This window comes from Battus philenor, unplaced genomic scaffold (assembly GCF_028537555.1).
Source record: "Battus philenor isolate CCGP_79_NKW_IND1 unplaced genomic scaffold, ilBatPhil1.0.hap1 SCAF_26, whole genome shotgun sequence".
Classification (NCBI taxonomy): domain Eukaryota; kingdom Metazoa; phylum Arthropoda; class Insecta; order Lepidoptera; family Papilionidae; genus Battus; species Battus philenor.
The window spans coordinates 9,683,297-9,706,892 of NW_027181689.1; the positions used below are offsets into that span (position 1 = coordinate 9,683,297).

General features: G+C 33.8%; 1 protein-coding gene across 1 annotated transcript in view; it reads right to left on the reverse strand.

Annotated features, from left to right (window-relative positions):
* Positions 1-23,596, reverse strand: part of LOC137925269 (NACHT and WD repeat domain-containing protein 2) — a 64,628-nt gene that overhangs the window by 23,797 nt on the left and 17,235 nt on the right. The window contains exons 3-13 of the mRNA XM_068768695.1: positions 15,094-15,239; positions 13,496-13,670; positions 11,865-12,009; positions 10,504-10,729; positions 9,022-9,132; positions 7,378-7,553; positions 6,139-6,293; positions 5,100-5,303; positions 4,280-4,419; positions 2,651-2,762; positions 1,378-1,476 (exon numbers count right to left, since the gene is read on the reverse strand). Of these exons, the coding sequence (XP_068624796.1) occupies positions 1,378-1,476; positions 2,651-2,762; positions 4,280-4,419; positions 5,100-5,303; positions 6,139-6,293; positions 7,378-7,553; positions 9,022-9,132; positions 10,504-10,729; positions 11,865-12,009; positions 13,496-13,670; positions 15,094-15,239 (1,689 nt within the window). The remainder of the gene's footprint in view (positions 1-1,377; positions 1,477-2,650; positions 2,763-4,279; positions 4,420-5,099; positions 5,304-6,138; positions 6,294-7,377; positions 7,554-9,021; positions 9,133-10,503; positions 10,730-11,864; positions 12,010-13,495; positions 13,671-15,093; positions 15,240-23,596) is intronic.

The following is a 23,596-nucleotide window of genomic DNA, read 5'->3' on the forward strand; positions in this document are numbered from 1 at the left end:
CAATATACATACGCTAAAATATTTAGTAATTATCTTTTGTAAATCTAAATAAATCAAAATAAAATATCGTATACATCGCTGAGCGCAAAAAAGAGCAACGGCTGGTCCAATTTTAATTTATTTTTTTATAATTTCGTCTTCTGTTCTTGTTGAGGGGAATTTTGTAAAAAAAAAAACTGAGAGAAAGAATAAGAAAACTTGTGATTGTAATTATTTTTTCGTCTATTAGAATAGAAAATATGTAGAGTATGTTAGTACGATTTGTATTAATAAAACAAAAGATGTCGTGGACCATGGAACATTACGACTAAAATATTAATAAATTTTTAATAGTTTTGAAGTGGACGAAATAGAAAACTTGTTAAAATGTTTAATCTTTAATCAGTTCAGGGGTGACCAATCTTTTAGTCTTTGAGCATCGGAAAGTCTTCGGGAACTAATTAATTTTACAACATAACATTGACGGGAGAAAGTCTATATAATAAATTAAATTTTAGAAATGCTTGGCGGGCCGTATAAACATGTTTGTCGGACCATAAGCTGCTCTTCCCTGCTCTATATTTTGACGTTTTATCATAAAATTTGCTTATGTTAATTTTTTTTATTTTACTGCGACAAAATCAATAACTTGACTGTAGCTGTCTATTAGTGAAGCAAATAAGAAAACAATAAATATTTTTTCATACGAGTAATCACAAAGTGAATAGAAATAAATAATATCAAGTTAAGTTTGTACACCATTACATTTAATGGAATCAGGCGTTACCTTGCGGAAGTCCACCCTAAGTAAGAAAAGGACCAATATTTAGCCACTTCCGCACATGCAGTGGTAGTCGTGCAACAAAGTGCACCGCCCGCCAGCCCGCTGATAAATGCGTATGCGGCAAACAATGCGAATCACACAACCGCTACCGCCAAATTACTCAACACGTGTTTCATCCCTCCACAGGGCATCTTCAGGAGTTATGTTACACCGATTAGTGACTCTGTGTTTGGCGGAAGTGGCTAAATATTGGTCCTTTTCTTACTTACACCATTACAATTTATATAAACATATTACATTATATTTAAAATTCTTATTTTTAGCTCCTTTTTAGTGTTTCAATTTAAAAATAATGAATAATATTAAATTATTATTATTATTTATTTACTTTGTTTTGAGTTTATATATTGACCATTTTCATAAAGAATAGAGAAAATACAGAGAAAAATCGTAATGTTTACACTTGCGAATATGAAGTAAATATAAGAGATATTAAAAATCTTTGAATAAATGTCGAAAGTACGAAATACGTAATCTTATTCCAATATTTTTCGAATATAAATGTGAGGTGGTATGATAATGATCAAAATTTATTAGTAAAATATAACAATAACCTGTTTCTCGATTCTTTCGAAGAGCATCATAATGGAGTCCATAACAGTTGAAGCAAGATGCGTATCTTGTGGTTTTGTATAACTTCTCCATCTGCATACCTGAACATAATATCAAAACCTATATATATATATATATATATATATATATATATATATATATATATATATATATATATATATATATGTGTGTGTGTGTGTGTGTACATATATATGTGTATATATATGAATGGGGCTCAATTTGAGGTACAACACAATCTTTAACAACGGAAAATGGTTTATTTTTTTCTTACAAATAACATGACATTTGTTCATCACATCGCGCATACACCTCACCTGACATACGTCGTTTTTTGACAGTCGTAGGGATAGTACTCTCATATAAATAAATTTAACTAATATATGTATATATCAACATATATATAAACAGGATGCTCAATAGAAAAACACTCGAATTTACTTCTAAAATTTTAATTAATAACTACTTAAAAGTCTTTCTCCTAACCACACAACAACCATCATCTGTTAATGTCAATCCTTCCATCTTTCTATTTTTGCTACACCCTTTTTTACACCCTAAACTGCCCTCTCCTTCATGTTTCTCATCTCCATCTAACCTTTAGACGGAAATGAGAGACACGAAGAAAAGAGCAATTAAAGGTGTACATACATACAAATACATACATTACTATAAACACATTCATACATAAAATATATTTATGTGGAAAAGTTTTTACATAAGTACGAATATATAACAAATGCTACATAACCGCTAAGGCCCGTATTCGCAAGTGCGATCCAAGTTAGTTTGACGTTTTTTTAGTATTGTATTTATAATTATGTAATATACTGTATTTAATATAAGTATTATACATACGAGTAAATGTTTGCTATATACATATGTATGTTTTGTCTATAATTACGCGTTAAGTACCCGTTATTTATCACTACTGTTTCTATGCTATGGTTGTCTGAAATCATCTCGTGTGATAAGAGCGCCCATTGTAATTTTGTCTTTACTATTATACAATTATTTATATTTTCTATAGTCTAAAAGAAAGAAAGAGTCTTAAATTAAAATTAATAATTGTTTTATTTCGGTTTTAAAGCTAAGCAATGTTTATTACTTTATTTATATAAGTTAGCTTTTAAGTTTAACATAACCTTAATTTATATTATATGTACCTTCTAAAGATATCACGCTTTATAGTTTTCGGTTAAGGCGATTAAGGATTTAGTAAAGTTTCGACCGTGGTAAAGTTAAAACAATTCTTACCTCAGCAAAGACAAGTTTAACGAATATTGGCAACGAACATTGTGCGATTGCATTTGAAACCAAACGCCACTGATAATTCGTCAAATCTCTTGCAGCTGATGCCATCCATAACCTGAACCAAACATTATTGGGTAATCAATAATCTCATGTCAACCGTTAATAAATAGAATATATTTAAAAAGGTACTCTGCTTTATCTATATGTGAAGAAATATGTCATCTGATCATATCACTACTACGCAATAAAATAAATAAATTCCTGAGAACTTACAGCGTACTTATATGAATTTATTAGGAAATGTTCTATAAGATAATCAAAAGAGTTTTTAAAAACCTTTTAAACATGTTTACAAATAAAGATAGTGAAAATCCACCGGTCAGAACGAAAGTCCTGAAAAAGGAGATAAGATAGAGGAAGAAGAAAGAGAACACAAATGAAATAAGGAACACAGGCAGATGAGATCACGTTACAGAGTGAAATTTACAAATTTTAACCGCCCATGAAACGGACTTTGGAGGAGAGAGGTGTGATTTGGACAATCCCACAAATGTCAACGCAATGATTCTCCCTTTATAAAATGACCTGAGAGTTTACAGAGTATCTACATGAATTTATTAGGGAACGCTCTGTAAGACAATCTGACAAGTTTATTTAACACCATTTGAAATTATTGACAAATTTAGATAAAATTCCACCATTCAGAACAGAAATTCTGAAAAAGAATCTTCTTTGTATATTTATACAGTCTTAGAAAAAGGAGATAAGATAGAGGAAGAAGAAAGAGAAAATAGAAGCATTAAAGAAGTCAGGCCGACCAGATCAGGTCGCAGAGTGAAATTTACAAATTTTTACCGCCTATGAAACGGTCTTTGGAGGGGGGTGATGTGGGCAACCCTGCATTTGTCATCTGAATATATCACTACGCAATGACATAAAACGTAATTGCGATTTAATGAAGGTGTCGACCACAACACCTATCTGTGTTTGTATATTACTATATATTAGCATTGGTCGAATGGGTTATGTTTATTCTCATTACACAGGGCGTCCATAGCTTGACATAGTCCTCCCCTATAAATCCAATAAGAGGAAGCTCCCTACATCCAGCGTCTTTCGATGATCGTTTTACTGTCGTCTGTCCGTCTGGGTGAACGCTACGCTTACTGGTACAATGTCTTCACTGTAAAACCTTAAGGTTCCAGCGGGATCTGTTGTAGTGTCTTGGGAGAGCTCTAAGCTCGGATTCTCGCTGCGTGAATGAATCAGAAAGAATCCACAAAAGAACAAAGGTCGCTGATGTAGCTTGAAGATTTATTCATCTGAAGTAACAGTGGGCGGGGCACATCGCTGGTGCAAGCAATAGCTGTTGGGGCTGAAAGGTTCTCGAGTAATGACCATGAGTCGGTAGATGGCGCTCATAGGCCCTCGACAAAGAAATAATCAAGGCTGGGTCCGCTGCACATGATTAGTCATTGAGGCGGATCTTTGGGAAAAGCCTAGGGCCTTGCAGTAGGCTGCCTATTGGCTGAAATACTTCGAATGAACTTTAACTTAATCTTAGTTTAATATAAATAAGTTCATCGTAATTGTAATTATTATTATATCACAGTCATTTTATTAATCACTTACTTCAGTACTTGCATTGCTAGGTCTTCTCCCAATGCTTTTACTTCTAGAAAATTCTCCTCAGAATCGATCATGCGTCGCAGTACGTCGTATTCTTTTGACACTTCTGGATTTGCTTCTTCACACGCACATGTGACGATGATCTGAAAGTTGTCGATTTTGTCTTTTTTATTCGACTTGTTAGGAACATGTGTATTTGAGATATTAAATAAAATCACGAAAAACTAAGATGGTTTGACGAGATATATATAAATACGCAGCTACATCCAGGAGAAATCAATTAAAAATTATTTAAGGCTATCTCTTTAAACCAAAACAACAGATAGCTACGTGAAATCTTTATAAATGGAAACTAATAATTATATTTTTAAATTTATTATAAAACAAAAACAATTGAATAATTTGAATAAAATTAAATTTAGATGTAATTAAAAAAATATCATTGAGATAATTATCGATAGAGTCTTTAACATCTAAGCAGTACATCATTTTAAAATCTCAGACATTTTATAAAAGACCACAGTGGAGATGAAAATGAAAGAAATCGATCAAGTAGACGCAGGGACTGAAAAAGTTCTTGACGATTTTGACAAGTCACTTCGCGAAGAAGGAAAAGTACAAAAAACTTTGAGAGATAGTGACATCGTATGAAACATAGTCATTGAACATTATCAGACGCGTTATCTGCGAAAGAACGATTGAAAAGAATAAAGGTAGGAAGAACAAAAAGATAAAAGGAATTATTTTAGAGAATGCACATTTTAAATCCATAACAAGGCAAGGCATTCCAATAACAAAGAAGGAAACACCGATATATCCTCACCTTACAATTCGGCGGTAGTCTTGTTGGCAGCCAAGAAACTTTGTTGTTTTCTGTTCCGATCCCTGTGAGCTGGTCCACGGAATCCAAGAATAAGAGCAGAGGTTGCTGTTGAGAAGCCATTGTCAATAGCTGCTTGAAATGCGCCGTCAATGGCACCAAGTCATCCGGTATACTCTCGAACGGCAATGCAAAATTGTATGATATCTGTTGAATTTACATTTTTACTTAGTATTATAAAAAAGACAAGGCCCTCATAGGGGATGTCATTCTTGTATAAAATTGGCTTAACCATGTCTTGGTTGCGCTGTAACCTATGGTAAAGATAAAAGGAACTTTTATGGCCAGTCTGTGGTGGTCGTAAAATGGCTCAATGATCAGTTGCGAGCCAATGAATTCGAATAGGTGATTATTTGAGATAGCACTTCTGACAATACGATACTTTCAGTGGCAGAGAAGAGCTTAAAAGGAGTGTAAAGGGTGTTTATTGAAGCATAAGTAAAAACGTAGATAAATGCTTTTCTAAGGAGAAGGGATAACTTACTCTATTTTATAATTATCATTAATAGGGATATGAAAGGATTTTAAAACATGAAAAAGACGAATTAAAACATAGTTTACAGACTATGATATTACGACGTTTATAGACTTGTACTTGAATTGTCATATGTTTGTCATGAGTTCATACTCCAAGCTCTTTGTTTTAAGACAGGTTTTAAATAAGAGTCTCTACAGCCTCCTCATTCTGATTTACCAGCCATTTGTTTTATCGGAAAGTAAGATATAAGAGGATACCTTTCATCTGAATAATATTTACATTTACGTTTACCATATTTGATTTCCACTAAAACCAACTCACCTTTTCGCAATCCATACCCATAATTGTTGAAATAAATAAATAATAGGCCTTCTAGATAAACCTTCTACAGAAAGGCCGTAATTATCACTACAACCTCACATAGCCGGTAATGAAATTGTTAAATTCTTTCGATATCTAATAAAGATTTCTCCCCTGGTAGTGATAGGGTTGAATTGAACTTACCTGCTGACAGATCGATATAAGAGTAGGAGTGAGGGCGCTGGAGTCAGGAGTTGTTCCAAGAAACCTGATCACGTTCGTGGGCCGTACTTCGGCAAACCAACTGTTCAGGGACATCGCTGAACTCTTTGCAAGGAGACTGGTTTTACCACAACCACCTGCAATATTTAAACGAGTTTATTACTCGGTTCTTCTTTTTATTTAAGATTTATTTCAGTGTATTTGACTTAAGATTTGTATTCGCCATAAAGACTACGTATTATACTATCGAATAAAAAAAGAAAATAGCTTACAATTATTATTTTGAAAGGTGATAAGAATAGATAGAGCTATTATTGCGTTTAATAAAAACTACACTTGTTACAAAGAATGTTAACACGTCTTATAAGTTCCTATATTCTAAACTAGATGGCGCTGGTTGCCTTTTTACAACGCGCTATTGTTTCAACGCTACACAACCAAAACACACTGTATATATATCACATATATATACAGTGTGTTTTGGTTCTCTCTATATATCACACTGTTAATTGCTTATCTCTGTACGCCGTCACCCACACCAACCTTACACAATTTACGGTCCAAGCCTAAGCTCCCAAAGAAGCCTTCAAACTTTGTGACTAAGAAGGTTCTATTGAGGAAATTTAGTCAAAAAAATAAAACATAAAAGCATCCGTGCGATTTGAGTGGTAATCCAAAGTGATCTTTCTACAATGACAGTATGATTGATCAAGCTATAGGGAGATAAACTGTCCAACCAGAGCCACCTGAACGAAGCGAAAATTATTTCTGTACCACGTAGGAGAAGTACTAGAAAATTGAAGTGCTTTTACAAACAGATTCTACATATTGGTTCATTGTGCAATTCTTAGATATTTAATGGATTCAGGCGTTACATTGCGGAAGTCCATCCTAAATAAGAAAGGACCAATATCTAGCCACCTCCGCACATGCAGTGGTTGTCGTGCATGAAAGTGCACCGCCCGCCAGCCCGCTCGTAAATGCGCATGCGACAGACAATGCCAACCACACAACCGCCACCGTAAATTCACTCAACACGTGTTTCACCCCTCCACGGGGCATCTTCAGGAGTTGTTACACAGATTAGTGCTAAACATCGAGCAATTCTTAGATTTTCAGTCAAGTCGAAAATAATGAACTTCTTTTTCACTTATACCATTTCTTTATATATTATCCCGTTAACAAAATAAAGGTGATTTATAAAACAAAATCTATAGTAACCTTCGCCGTAAAGAACTAGAGGTTTATCAGAATTATTCTTCATGTAATTCTCAATGAATGATAAATCTTCTTCTCTTCCGTGAAACACTTTGACAGAGTTATTGCATGCGTGTAGGTGTTGTAAAATTTCTGTAACAATTTGTCCTTGCGCACTGCTGTCTTCTTTTCTCATTGCCCTGTACATTGGAAAAAAAAAGTTATTAGGTTTAATTTCTCTCATATGTCCTCTTCTGGACATAGTATTATTCCACAGATTCAAAATAGAGCCGGTTGAAAGCGTCCTGTTTCAACTTTATTGTTACCATCGCTCTACGATGAAAATGTTGCAAACTTTGTGACCTGCTGCAAGATATCCTGGAGGTTCATACTACTTATATATTTATATTATATTTAGTTACTATATTTTAGGCCCCAGCAAACATCAATTCTGCGTTATATCTCCTGACCAATTCCACCCTAGCCATTCCGCTTATTTCGTACTATCTTTTGTTAACGGAAATCTTTTCTGATACAACCCCAAAGAGAAATCCTATGCATAGTCTTTTTCATATCTCATTGAGTGACTCATAGACACTTGCAATAAATCCCAAAGACATGACAGAGCACATTAAAACAGTATTCATCAATTTACAATCATCATCATTACAGCCGTAGGAGGTTCTATGCTAGGCATATATATTTCCCAGAGAAAGCGTTTAAAAAGGTCAATATTTTTAGAGTGGCCTCACAATATATTTACAATAATATCTTGTAAGTTTACATAATCGTCATAAATTAAAAAAAAAGTATGGTACATCCATAGTGTATTTATAAGACACCAAGAAAAAACTGGCTTTACCAAAGCATCGACTGCAAAAAGTCTCTAAATCGTTTATTAAAACGGAGTAAGATTTTTTAAATTAAATTCCATTTACGAAGTCCAGAACGCATATTAAAGGTAAATTGACGAAAAGTCTTATTATTTAATAAACGAATATGTAAATGACAAGAATCCTTGGCAGTGATGGCGCTTGATTATTTTGATTTCATTTCGACTATATCTAATAAAGTGTATGTGTATAAATTTGTATTCTTAAACTTTATTAAAAGAAGTGTTGTTGAGGAGATTCTTTCTGCTTTTTCTACATTACTGCAAAGCGGACTAGAGCTTAAAATAAAATAGATAACAAAAATAAATAAATAATAAGTTGTCGATTAATAATAGTCCTGTTTAAAGTTCCAATGTTGAATAAATTTATTTTGTCTTTTATATTTTAGTATATATCTCTCTTATAGATAACAAAAGAACCAATATTTAGCCACTTCATCACAAGCAGTGGTAGTCGTGTTTTAACGGTGGTAGTTGTGTAAATCGCATTGTTTGCCGCACGCGCATTTATCAGCGGGCTGGCGGGCGGTGCACTTTGTTGCACGACTACCACTGTATGTGCGGAAGTGGCTAAATATTGGTCCTTTTCTTACTTAGGATGGACTTCCGCAAAATAACGCCTGATTCCATTAAATACTCTCTAATAGATTTTCAATAAGATCGTCAGGAAGTGGTCAGCACCCTGTCCGTCAACCTTTGCAATATGTTATAAAAAGTAATCTAAAGTAAATATTTAATTAGTAATCAAAAATAATAGTTACTATTTAAATACAGACCTATCGACTAGTTTGATGATATTCTTGTAGAAATGCGATATAAAGTGATTTAGATATTCACCATGTGTTTCATTGTCAAGCCCTTCTCGGCCGATCCATTCAACAGTATATCTGAAACATCAAGAATTGCAGAGCTTATAATTACAGTTTATTAATCAATGGGTTAAAGGTCTAAAACTTAGCTGTGGTCTCAAATGCCATTCCATATTTTCAAGCGATATCATTCTTCGCTATAGTATCAGTAAACCAACTTGCTCTTGAACCAAAATTTTATCAATGTATATATCAATCACCTCATGGTTCTGGTTGATTAAGAAAATTAATTTTCAGGTTTTGGTGCTATAAAAATGTATTATTCATTTTTGTTTCAGTCATAGGAAGTTCACCGATTGAAACAGGTCTCACTCAAATTTTTTAGTAGGAACTGTTTGAGAAGGCATGCATTCAATCTCTTTTGACGACGTCAACCATTCCTTTAACTCCACATTAACCTTTCTTTAGTCATTGTATCTCATCATTTCTGATTTGATCTTGAAAATTAAATTGAGCATAGCCTTCATTCAAAATTTTTAGGTTAAACACATATTTTGTAAACATCTGATTGTTAAAAGGCAATTATTGGGGCAAGATAATATTGACAGATAGTCTTATTGCGGTGGGCATAAATAACATCGCACCGTTTGCAAAGTGAGTTTTCGCCTGATCCGCCGGAGTCTTAATATGTTGTTACCCTGTTTTGGTGTGCGTGATTGAACTCCTCCGAAACGGCTCGACCGATTTTCGTGAATATTGTGCATATCGGATTGGGTGCAAAATCGGACAACATCTATTTTTCATCCCCCTAAATGTTAAGAGTGAACCACGTCTAATTTTTTTTTAGACAAAATTTTTTTATGATACAGCATACAAAAATACATACAACCCTAAATTTCATCCCTCCACGATCAACAATGATTTTTAATTTGTTTTTTAATGTTTCCTAAAAATAACATACATGGCAAAACAACGTTTGTGGGATCAGCTAGTTATAATACAAGAAGATTCTCAGAAACTTTGTTGTATTGAAAGTGTTTTGTAATGACTAAAATTACATTAGTGACAAATGGCCTTTACTTTTTGGTTCAGTATTGAAGACTACCCTTATAAGTGGTTACCTACTTATTATTATTATTATTTTTATTATAAAGATCTACGTTCCACAGACATTAGATCTTTAGCCCCTGAGCTTTGTGGATGGTCATCACTCTTGAACCTATCTATGTCAGTGGTCACCGTGTTATACTGCACAGATTACCTTTGTTAATGTAATCTAAATAAGGCATGCAGCAGCGCCTTTATATTGGTCCTGTTCAAAATATTTGGAAACCCATGACCATCAGTGGGCTCCCGATGGTTGGAACGATGATAATGACGTTGATCTGAGTCTATTTCTCTGACTTATATAAAATAATTTTTGAGTATACAAATAAAATTAATACATACTTTTGAATGTTAGTCGTTTCAATTTTCTCAGGTAGTCTGACGTCTCTTAGATCAGCTAAGAGTTTGGAGGCCTCAGCGTCCAAGCTTCGATTAAGGATGTCGACAAAATTACTGGCCTTCTTCAGGTTTTGAAGGTTGATGTTATTGATATAACGGACGTACGCTAGACAATGATTCTTTGTATTCTTTACGTTAAGAATCCCATTGATAACCTCTCGTTCGGTTACTAAAAATTAAATGACATATCAGTCTTTTATATTTAATGGAATCAGGCGTTACCTTGCGGAAGTCCATCCTAAGTGAGAAAAGGACCAATATTTAGCCTCTTGCGCACATGCAGTGGTTGTCGTGCAACAAAGTGCACCGCCCGCCAGCCCGCTGATAAATACATATGCGGCAAACAATGCGAATTACACAACCGCCACCGTCAAATCACTCAACACGTGTTTCGCCCCTCTACGGGGCATCTTCAGGAGTTATGTTACACCGATTAGTGACAAACACAGAGTGCTCACTCACTTTGTTGCACGACTACCACTGCATGTGCGGAAGTGGCTAAACATTGGTCCTTTTCTTACTTATGAGTCTTTTGTTTGTAGTAATGTTTTTATATACGGATATTTTCGCTGAAAAAAGAATTATATATAATATAGGTTCTATAGTAGTAATCACAAGTCGATATACGCAGCGTGGTTAGGTCCCCCACCAAGTGGAACGAAGACATAGAAAAAGCCTATGCCTTGCAGTGGGCGTCCATCGGCTGGTAAGAAGGAGAACAAGCTGTGGCCGCTTCACATAGCTTGAACTTCTACTACAAATCTTTCATGTTTAGATTGACATGACAAGCGTATTAACAGAAGAGGTCAAACTTCTTTGATGACATACTAAATGTTCCGTAAGTACGGACCTCGCGAAACGGTTACATAGGTATAACTTTACATACCTTAAGTTTTGGTATTATAAATATTAACGCACCAAAAAATATTGTATCCAAGTTTCTCTTTATAAAATTATTTATTATAGCTTGAAAACATTTTTTTTAATTAGGTCCTCTTAACTTTTCTTGCGAGTGAATTTTGGTAAAATCTGTCATATACTGACCTGAATTTTCCAAAAAAAAATTTCCTACCAAATTTCAAATCATAATGGATAGTACATAGATATGTTATTTAATATGTTTTATATTTGTAAGATTTTTTCACCTTTTTTAATTAACCATTTGCACTTTTATTTATCAGTTGCAATATCGTTAGAATTTTATTTCAGTTTAATGTCTGTCAGAAAAATATCTACCGATATATCATCTTCCTTACGACTAGATTGCTCATTTCGTAACTATTTATCTCTAAACAATTAGTTACCAGACATGAAGTAGTTATGCATAGTATCCTTGTCGATCCGTCCGGAGTTGTATAATTGAAGTGATGCCTTGCGAAATAGTTTCTGCATTTTACCTAAAGTGTCCCACCAAACTGCTTGATCTTCTGCTTGCAGTTTTGGTACTCTCTGAAATGAAAAACTCTTCTCAATTACTGAATATAGCAAGTGACTTCTGTTTTTTGATTATTTAGTATCTTTATTTCACAGACATTAGCGTCTGTGCCTTTGTTTTTACAATTACGTCGAATATTCCCAAAAAAAAATTTCACTGATATTTTTGCATGTTACAGTGTTTACTAAGTCTCATGAGATATGTACTAACTTAAATCATAAACTATTTAAAACAAAGTTAAGGTTAACTATTTATTAGGATTATATATTTTTCTAAATCATTGATATCTTGTTTGTTTTAAGCGTCGCCCTAACAATGTCCAGTTTTACTTACCTTCACTATCTTTATCGTACTGTATATTTCTAACTAAAGTATATATAATATATTACAGTAAGCTATTTTCATCACAGTTGGTTGGTACATCAAATTTAGATATAGTATCTTGGACATCAATACAATTGTGATATTTATACAGGTGATTGTATATAGGTGTAAAAGCTATAAAGGGGTGAATGTTTACCTTATTTGTGATCCAAATTAAATGTAATCACTCTGATATATACAACAATTTTTTTTCTTTTTGTATGTGATAAGCGAATAACAGCGAAAGACAGTTAATTGTAATTTATAGCAATTACTTTGGAAGCCTTTTTAAATTATTTATTCTTATTTCTAAATCCATTGTTTTATATAGGTTGTACAATAGAAGACACCAAACATTAATTAACAGCGAATGGTGTCTACATTCACCCTCTCATAACTTTTACACCTATATCTAATCTTCCTGTAGATATGTCGCTTACTTAATATAAGTACTAAGTTAGAAACTAAGTTGATGTTCGTAGAGCGTAACAGTCAAAATACTTTAGCAATGGTTTTGTACACATTTTTATACTATTCAACACATTTGCATTGATAATATTTTATCAGTAGCCTTTTTAGATTAAATTTAATAAACAAGGTTTTTTTCAAATGAAATATATATGATCGGAATTTCGTTCCGATCTCGAATCATAAATGAGATATTGTGATGGAAATAAGGTAAGAATAAAAGAAATTGAGAAGTATGACAGTGAGTGAAGAATAAAGATGAAAAATCTGAAAAACTTATTTGTAAACAAAGACCCTGATCCCAACTAATTAGGGGTACGAGAGGCCTCCAATAGCGGGGGCCATCAAAAAAAAAACCCGTAGAATTAAAGTGACAGTCGTAGCACGAAGAAGTGTTTGTCAGTAAATACAGGGTACATTGCTCGTGCTGGTGATAACCGTTGCGCTGATATCCTGGAGTAGCAATGATGAACTGGAAGACGATGTAGGCCTCCACTAAGTTGACCGCCGATATTTTCAGGCAGTTACTTAATATGGGTAGCGCAGAACTGGTCATTGTGACCTATGCCTTACAGTGGAGGTTTATCGGCTGACTTGATGATGAAGTAAAGAAAAGAAATAGTCTATGTAATCTTGAGATATAAAACAAAGAATCTAAAAGGTTAATACCTTATTGTTAAAATTCACGAGTATAGAAGATATAGGCTGAAGTACCGACACAGGGGGTACGGCGTTCGAATCCTTCTTGTACCACGTGTCCAGGAGAATCACATCGACACCACCGGCGGCCAACTCGTCCCTTAGCATTTGAAGTTCCGAAGACAACACATATGTTGGTATTGGTCTTAAAAATAAACACAATAGTTCATTTATATTATTATTCATAAATATTTCATTGTAAATAATAAGGCATAAGTTTTTTAAGGTTGTTCCAAGACACTGGACGTAGACCGCTTCTTACCGGTCCTTTGGGAAATCTATGTGAGAAATCTATGCCCAGCTGTGGGCGATCTACTGTTAAAATGATAACTGATGATGATTATCGGTAAATTCCTAGGAAATAACTCGCACCAAAATTTTTGTCCACTCCGAAGCTCTTTCGCGCAGTGGTACAGTCACAGACACAAGGTTTAAAGTAAATAAATATATTAATAAAATTGTCTTATGGCCTTCGACAACAATACACACCATCCAATATACAACTAATAATATTGTACATATATTTTTTTTCTTTTACATAGGTAAGTTTTTATTTCTATATCATCTTTAGAATCTATGTATATTATACGATTTATCTATTTGTATATTAAGCCTATATTTAGATTAAAAGTGAAAAGATTCTGGCTTTATATTAATAAAAATTGTAGATTGCGTTTCTTTATGAATATCTATTTTAATTTATGTTTTAGTATCTCTCTCTGTCTACCAGTTATTTAATTATGAATATAAATCATATTGAATAAACTCAGTCATTTTTAATTTTTAATACGTAAAATATATTTCAACAAGTCATTTAATCTGAATTGTTTACGATAACAGAAATAAAACTAAACAATTGTGACAGTAATGTAGATATAATAAATACTGATTGACAAAATGTGTACGTGAATGTACATTCAGTCGAGTACAGTCACATACACCAGTACTCTTTAGTAAAATTGAGAATACACCAACATATTAAATATCTTCACACCTTCGTCATGCAACATGTGTTGTGCGACCAGTTTAAATGTTCAAAAATACTGCATTGGGTTATTAACGAATGTTTAAAAAAAGACGTTTTGATTTTAATTATATTTAAATTTCTGAAGTACACACTATGTATGTATGGTTGGACATATAACACAATATGATTGAAAAGATAACATCCTTGATGTGTTTGAAAGTCAAGACTGGTTTAATTGCCTAGTCCTATCTCTCTCCTCATGATATGAAGAAAGGATATTATTAAGGTTTAAGTCAATAGAAGTTTTACGTAACCTTAATTTCGCAGCGAAGAAATGTAGGCAAATGCCAAATATATGCTTTACTTTGACGAAATCTTCAAAGTAAAGCATATATTTGAACCTGATTAAACCTCAATTTATGCTAAACCTTTCAAAGGTAGGTTCTAGAAAAAAAAACTTATGAAAAATAATATACGATGTATATCCTTTTTTTTTAAATAATAGCCGAATGTGTTGTAAATTGTAAATGTGAAAAGCGGCTCAACCAGTTCGACATATTTGATTTAAATTTCCGCTATTCAGTAAATAAGTAAATCATACCTATAACCATATTTTTGTCCGAGAAAAACTACGAAGTTCGGACCCATAGAGAGACGCTGACAATTCTTGATTTCACGCATACATAGTTCCGTGGTCATATGATCATCGGTGGCCTCGTCACGAACGCCCCAACGCATGTCTACCACCTGGAATTAAACATTACAGTACCGCTTACTCAACAATACATTGCGTAGTTCTAATGTATTACAGTTCGATAATATTGAAGTAAAAACGCAAGCCCCACTTCCTTTTAGAACTTGTGAAATTAAAAAAAAATTACTAGTGTGATTTCTAGAAAGTTCTTCGTTGTCGCGCTAGAAGTTTTAGGGTACTCAGAAACAATACTTCTTACGTATAGGTTACGTCCTCAAGGACTTGCACAAGGTTGTCTGTCCACCTCGTGGAAGAACGTCCTTCTTTGTGTTGCCGGTTCGTGATATATTGTCCACCCGTTAGCTATGTCGGTAATGTTTGTTCGTCTACGGATTGTCTCATTCCCCATGCCAGTTTATAGATATTCTACGCGCTGAATTTTAGACCGTTTGCAGCAAAATTACACCTAATCCCATCTCCTCTTTACCATCGGACAACAAGACACATGAATTCACGATTTCTGTACACGTTTGAAATTACTTTCACCTGCACTGAGCGCTTTGCTTATACCTTTATAGTGTAAATAGCCAAGGTGTAGAACAGTCTATAGGCCTCTTTGTTTAAAGACAATTATAACTTAGGAGTCTGCCAGAAGAGAGAATAGATTTTTTCTAGGCAAACGTATACCATCGTAGACTACGTCATTGCCTAACATCAGACGAGAAAGGGGTCAAATGCTTCGCCGAAAATAGATAAAAAAACATAGAGATATCTCAACCATAGATTTTTTCATTTTCGTTGAGCGACAATCAGCTTGCCAAAGATAAATCATCACTGGTCACACATATTGGTGATGGATCTGTATTTATTTAACACCAAAACGTGATTAAAATTTATAATTTAGTAAAAAATAACATTTTTTGCCACCAATAATTCCAAATTATGGATTTGTTTTTCAATTACTTTTAAGTTGGAAAGCATAACATTTACTTTAATAGATCAAAACAATAGGTGATTGTCAGCAAAAACATTTCAAAAATTTACAACTTCTTCCAATAAACCTGTATACCATACATAATTAATTTGAGTAGTTACGAAAAATATCATTTTTAGTTGTGATGTTGACTATATTTTAAATTCAAACTTTACTATACTATCGATTCATAGAATTAAAAATTGAATACATAAAAAAGCGTTCGAATCAAATTTTGAAAAAAGAACAACTTATCCGCGTTCCAAGCATGATTTACTTTTGCAAAACATCTTAAGTAACTTTCTCTATTATTTTTACACTGTAACACGTGCAGCATTTAAGAAAAACTTGCATCTGGCTAGCTACATCTGAACTTATTATATGATCTCTAACTTTTAGGTTTGCCACCATTGTCTACGATATATCTACAGAGTGATTGGTTATAGGTATAAAGACTTAAGAAGTGTGAATGTGTAGGTCATTTTTTGTAAATTAATATATGTCACACCCTATTCACAAATCAACGCTTTCATGAATAATAAACATCGTGATAATGAAATAGTAAGATAAGACGTTTTTAAAATTTTGGTTACTACATATTAAAATTAATTATTGTTTATTATCTTTCATTCTTGACATGATTTCTCTGTATGGGACCATTCTAAAGTTTGGACTCGCTGTGAGTTTGGTTTCATACCATCCGGTGAAAAATCTTCCACGATCTCGACGCGGAATATTTATTGTTTTATTAATTTCAGTTGCCAACAACGGGAACCGGTTGGGCGAACGGCTCAAAGGTTTTGAGATTTGTGTAAATATTTACAAAACACCCGGCTTCGTCTATTTTAGTCGACGGAAACATGTCCACGTGCATTGGTTCGTGCAACTATTTTAAACTCGTATAACATGAGGGTTTGGGCTAATGTTTTAACGAGAGTTATATCCGGTGGTCAGTGTAAAAAATATCCGGACCAAAATGGTCATTTGCTCACGTGAATTTAAGTGGCAATGAACTTTTAGATCTAGAACTTTTTTAGATCCTATGGACTTTTGTGTTTAGAAAATTGATGTAAATAAATAGAAATCTTGTCTTTGTGTACATAGCGATGAATATAATAAAAATAGCGACGAAAACTATGTGCATTACCAATATGACTTAGCTGTAATTTAACAGTCGTTCAATGTGTCGTGATAAGATCGAATCTAAGTGGTAATGAAATTTTACAACAACATAAGATCCTACGGTATTTTGTGGTTAAAAACTTAGTATAAATAAATGGAAATCTTTTCTTTGTGTATATAGCGATGAATATAATAAAAATAGTGTCGAAAACAATGTGCATTAACAATATGAGCTAGCTGCCAATTTAACGGTCGTTCAATGTGTAGTAATAAGATCGAATGATGAAAGAGGAATAAAAGTTACCAATTTAGTGCAGTGGATATACGAACCATATTAGAAAATATTTACTTAAAAATATACGAAAATATATAACATAATGTAATATATTATAGTTTCGTTCAAACACATTCACTGCTAGATAGCTTCCCCTAAAGATATTTATGGAGGGATATACAATAATCGCAACGTTTCACGAGCGGGTTCACTATCGCATTTGGTACGCAAAGGATACTGACATATTACATATGAGTGTACTGTTATATTGTAAACAGTTGAGGAGCTTTGCAAAAGGACAAAGTTCATCCAAGCTCGAAGAATTGCTCGTATAATATGCCTTCAAAGGTGCTCATGTGGTGACTACAGACCTGTTGGATCCACTGGTAAATTTACGTGGATAGGACCCCATTTGGCGGACTAGGAGTCAAGGTCGTTAAATGTTGCTGGATACGGTCAGCAGATATCGTGGATATTTTGGGGAAAGCCTAAACCTTGCTGAAAGCTATAAAAGGACCAATAAAACACCGAGTGTTTGGCACTAATCGGTGTAACATAACTCCTGAAGGTGCCCCGTGGAGGGGTGAAACACGTGTTAAGTGAATTAGCGGTGGTGGTTGTGTAGTTCGCATTGTTTGCCGCATACGCATTTATGAGCGGACTGGCGGGAGGTGCACTTTGTTGCACGACAACCACTACATGTGCGGAAGTGGCTAAATATTGGTTCTTTTCTTACTTAGGATGGACTTCTGCAAGATAACGCCTGATTCCATTAAATACTTGCTGAAAGCATCTATCAGCAAATGTGATGATAACACAGCTCACCAAAAAGGAGTTACTAAAACTGACACTTTACGAAGAATTTATACACCTAGACTACGGCAGCAAGTGACGTGTTTTGAATTTAATATTCCTCGCAAATATTTCTCTTCGAGTATTTTAATTCGTTTAAACCGTGTCTGGGATGGGATTTTCGAATTTCACGAAACAAATATAAAAGCTTATTATTCTAATTCGTGGAAACTTCGTTTTTCTCGGAATATTCGACGGATTATTTTCTTAAGACGCTTTAAAAATTTATGTCTTCCGCTGAACGATTTCATATACTTTCCAAGATTAAGGCGTGGATTCTTATTCAATATTATTAATCTATAAACAATTTAGAAAATTAATTGCATTACTTTTTATATAAATTCCTTTAATATAGGACTATTTGATTAATATATCTAAGATTTTGTAAAATATATATTTGTTTAAGTTGTATATAAATCATCGCTCTGAATACATTTTATGAACTCTTTTGTATTATTGTAACATATACAACTTTAAGTGTAATTGTGGATATGGTGACCATGCTCTGACAGGCGCGAAGTGGATAGACCCAACTCTAGATAAATTGGCATTTTTTTTTAAGGACCCCCCTATTGGGGGCTTCTCGTACCCCTATTTATGGTGGGACAGGGACTTTATTTGCAATTTAATTTTTCACATGATTTTTTATTTTCTCTCTCTTCTTTAATATTTTACTTTCTCTTTCGGTCTATTATATATCTTTCATGCTACATTTCTACTTTCTTACCCTTTTGCTCTGTTCATCTATCATTCTTTCCTCTTTTCTTATTACATTTTTTCATTTTACATTTTTGTTTTACATTTTTACTTATTTTCTATAATACATTATGTATCACATTTTAGTTTTATTTTATCACATTTTATTACATTTCTTATTGTATATTTGGATTTTTATTTTTACGTTTTTAACTATTTTCTTGCAACAAGCGAGGAATTCTTTCCTAGTTTCTTTTTCGCCTATCAGGGAGGCTAATGTTTCCTCCCTGATTTGAACGTCAGACCGGCAATCGAAGCACCGTGCCAGAGTCCCTCGAAGGCGGGACACCGGGCCACAAGGTGGATCACGGTCTGGTCCACGCCCGTTTCACAGAAGCACGAGGGGTCCTCCTTGAGCTTGAACCTATGGAGGTACTCAGAGAACCCCCCGTGCCGCGTGCTCGATAGATTGGCATTAGTTGAAGTAAGGTCATCGTGGTGACCTTTAACCCTTTCCTTACGGCAGTCCGTTCCGCCGAATTGACGCTACTGAACCGGGCATGTGCGCCGCGAAGTGCACATTGCATGGCGGTAAGCTGATGTTCGAATTTTCTCATTTGTGTCACATATTTAAAGATTTTACTGGTATATTAATTAAAAATAGAAGTTAGGATAATTCTTAGTAATTTATTTGGCTGTGATAAATCTTAAAACACGGATCTACACATAAGCCCACATTACAAGGTGGATGCAGTCTAACTCCGGCGCTGGTGCGCACGGGTCATCCAGTGGACGCCGGCTAACTCCGGCGCTAGTAACGAAAGGGTTAAGAAAGTCCTATTCCTTGCAAAAGCCTCTAATATAGTTCACGGACCCCTCCGTTCCGTGAACTCGTTTCCGATGAAGCTGTAAAAGCCGCAAGGCTAACAGCACAAACTTCACACGAGACAATAGACAATAGGAGCCTATATTGGCTGAAAAGAAAAACTATCAGAAAAATAAGTATTGGCTTCATTATTTTTGGTGGATGTCTTATACTATGCTTACCGGTTCATTGGCTCCACTGCAGAATCAAAGAGCTATATGATGTTAAAATTTCAAAATGAGCACTGGTAATCCAGTGATAGACGGCTGAGACTTGCTATTTTTTATGAGGTCTCCGCTATTGGGACCTCTCCTTCCACCCCTATTTTGTTGGGAGCAGGGTTTTTTAATTCTTAACAATTTTTTCACATGAATTTTTTATTTTCGTCCTCGTCTTCAATAGTTCACAATATCTTTTTTTCTTCCTTCTATCATTTCATTATTCCATCTTCCTTTCTCAATCATTCCATTCCTTTCATCCATCCCCAAACACTTCAGTTGTATTTTCTATTGCAGTATCACAGCTTTAGAGACTTGCTATTGTAGGTTCGTTCGATTGCGAATTTATACATTATTATATACGATTGCTACTGCTCACAAAGAAGTTTCTAGAGGATGAGCAGCAGCATCCTCTGCGTACCATAATACCACACTGCAGTCCTTAACCCGCTAGCCAAGCGTGGTGATTTTGATATACCGCCCTGTAGATATCTTTCAGAGAGACCTATGCGCTGCAATATTCTTTAGGAATTTATATTTATTTAAAATAAATATTAAAACGTTTATATGCAATAACTAATGATTATTTTGAAAGAAACCGATATGTGTAACAATTTCACAAAATCAAATTCTATATACATTAAAATATAAGCAGAAATAAAATATAAATCATAAAATGCACGGATTCGAACCAGTGATATATCTAGGTGTGACAGATTTAATCCCAGAGCTATTTTCTCTCATTGTGACTAAGAAATGAAAAAAATAAAAGTTTTTCTTTTAGCCCAACAGTGACTAAATACAATCTGTATCCAAATCAAAGACGTTTTTCTTTGAACACGTTAAAAGCGGCTTGAAAAAACGAAACGAATTACATAACCAACCGTCGATTCTGGGTAAGCGTTTGTTTTACTCTGAATTATAATCGGAGATAAAAGTCGGGGAAGTAGACTTGATAAATATTCATCGAATCTTCTAAACGAAAATTTAACGGTGTTTTGCGACGTTCTTTTTATAATACAATAAATATTTCGCAAGTTTAAAGATGTTTACGTGATTAAACTAAGTTTAAATAAGATATGATAAGTAATTTATAAAATAAATATATATATATATACACACACACACACACATATATATATATATATATATATATATATATATATATATATATAGTGGCTACGGTAGGTCATGGGTGGCTCCAAGTTGCCAAAGATAGAGAAAAATGGAAAGCTTTGGAGAAGGCTTTTACCCTGAGGGTGTCAATATAAAAATAAAAATTAACATAATAAATATATATATATATATATATATATACATCTTTATTTATTTATACATACATATATATATGTAGCAATATATATAGCAATGATTACCCTGCGGTAATGACTGAGAAATGCGTATAATGTATATTTTTAATATCCAAAACTTTATCCATAGGACAAAATGCTGTAGAAATAACTAAAATACACTATACTAACAGTATCAATATTAGCAGCGTTTTATCTTCCTTACGGCATAAGCAGCTGCATGAAGCCTGACAGCAAAATGCTAAATGGAAGGTTTCTATTGTAGTTTAGAATAGAAACATTTTGTAACTCTACGTAAAAATTTCAATAACAAACATGTCGTTTCCAGAATGTTGTACGGCCAGTATTATTATAGGGTAATTTATATTTGATACACTTTGAAGTGTTCAATTTATGTTGTTAAAAACAATTATCCTACTTTTCTTTGTTACAATGTGTAATTATTCACGAAGTTTCATGACAAGCCTCTTATTTCATCGATTATTCCATTTATATGTATACGTATCGCTGTCGGGTAAGCCCAACAAGAAAGCAGAAGATAATGTAATAAAAGAATAAGGTCGACTATCGACGAATAAAGAGAGAAAATCAAAAAGTGAAGAATGAAACATTTTGTAAGGAAAGAAAGCAATTTCAAACAAAATCTTAAAAAAATTTTATATTCGAAATGTAACGTTCATGCCACATACATAGCAGAGGAACAGATATAAAATATATACATATCAGTCAGACACAGTACCATGTTTTTTTAGCCTTGTTCTTTTTGTACAACTAAGTTATTAATATCTTAAAGGAAGGATACGGATTGAAATCCATGCCAACTCAATACGGATTATCGGTACTATATCTTTTAGATTTTTAATTCGAAAGAAAGCTACGAATGAATTGATTTTCTAATAAAGTAAGCATTGTGAAAGTAATAACAAAAAATATGTCCAAGTCTGGACTCTTATCAGATCAGGGTGCGTTTGAATTCTTAGTAGCCTAAGGTTGAAGGACGCCATTAGAGGGTTTCTATCAAATTGGGTTATTCTGGCGTGAAAATAACTTTGTCATGGTGTATAAAAGTGGTGGAATATGATGTTTGGTAAAAGATAAAGTAAGAAAAGGAATGAAAGAATCTGTAATGGATAAAACAGGTTCCGCAGAAGGTCCAATATCTCCGAGGTAGCTTGAAGAACTGCTCTACTAAAATAGTAGTGGGCGGGGCACATCGTTCGTGGAACCGATGGTCCTTGGGGCCGATGGTCGGGTGGCGACCACAAGCCGGTAGACGCAACGGGGGTAGACCTCTCACTAGGTAGACCTAGGAATAAGGGTTCAGGGGAAGTCGTTGGTTTCGGGAGATTAGGACAGACCATCGTGGTGATCTTTGGAAGAGGCATGTACCTTGCAGTGGACGTCCATCGGTTGAAAAGTAGAAGCAGAGACGGGAAAGAATGTATGACACTAAGACGGATAAAAGATAAGAGTAAATAAAAAAAAAATTGTTAAAAATAAATTTTGCCCGAAAAAACTCCCGTGAATCATGAAACGGCCTCAACGAGAGGAATAAAAGTGATGAAATAATGAAATAATTATGTTTTACTTCACCATTTCTAAGCTGTATCTACAAATGAATTGAATAAATTTTCTGTTATTTCTATATTAAAATATGTGTATAAGTGATCGTAAGTTTGAGTCAGTTTGTTTTGAGTTTCTCACAGATCAGAATTCATTTGGAAACCTCGTTAATAAAAATCTCAACTTGATACGAAGTACAAAAGAGATCACTATAAATATTTTAAATAATAAAATTATGTTTACACGTGAATAAATAATTTATTACTTTATAATATATTATTGTATACTTATAAATTCTTTCGGTTGTAAGAAATTATATATGTTGTTACTTCAAATTATATATACAGAAATATAATAGCATCTGCAGTCTAAAATTATATTCAAAAGCCGAAGGATTTGACAACGCCACGACTTAATAAACCGCAATAGCAAACTTCGCCAATACCACCGAAACTATAACAGTGTCCGGGTTTATACTAGATATCCGGAATTTCTTGCTAATCTACACTTTATAATGTTATTGAAGAACTTCGAATT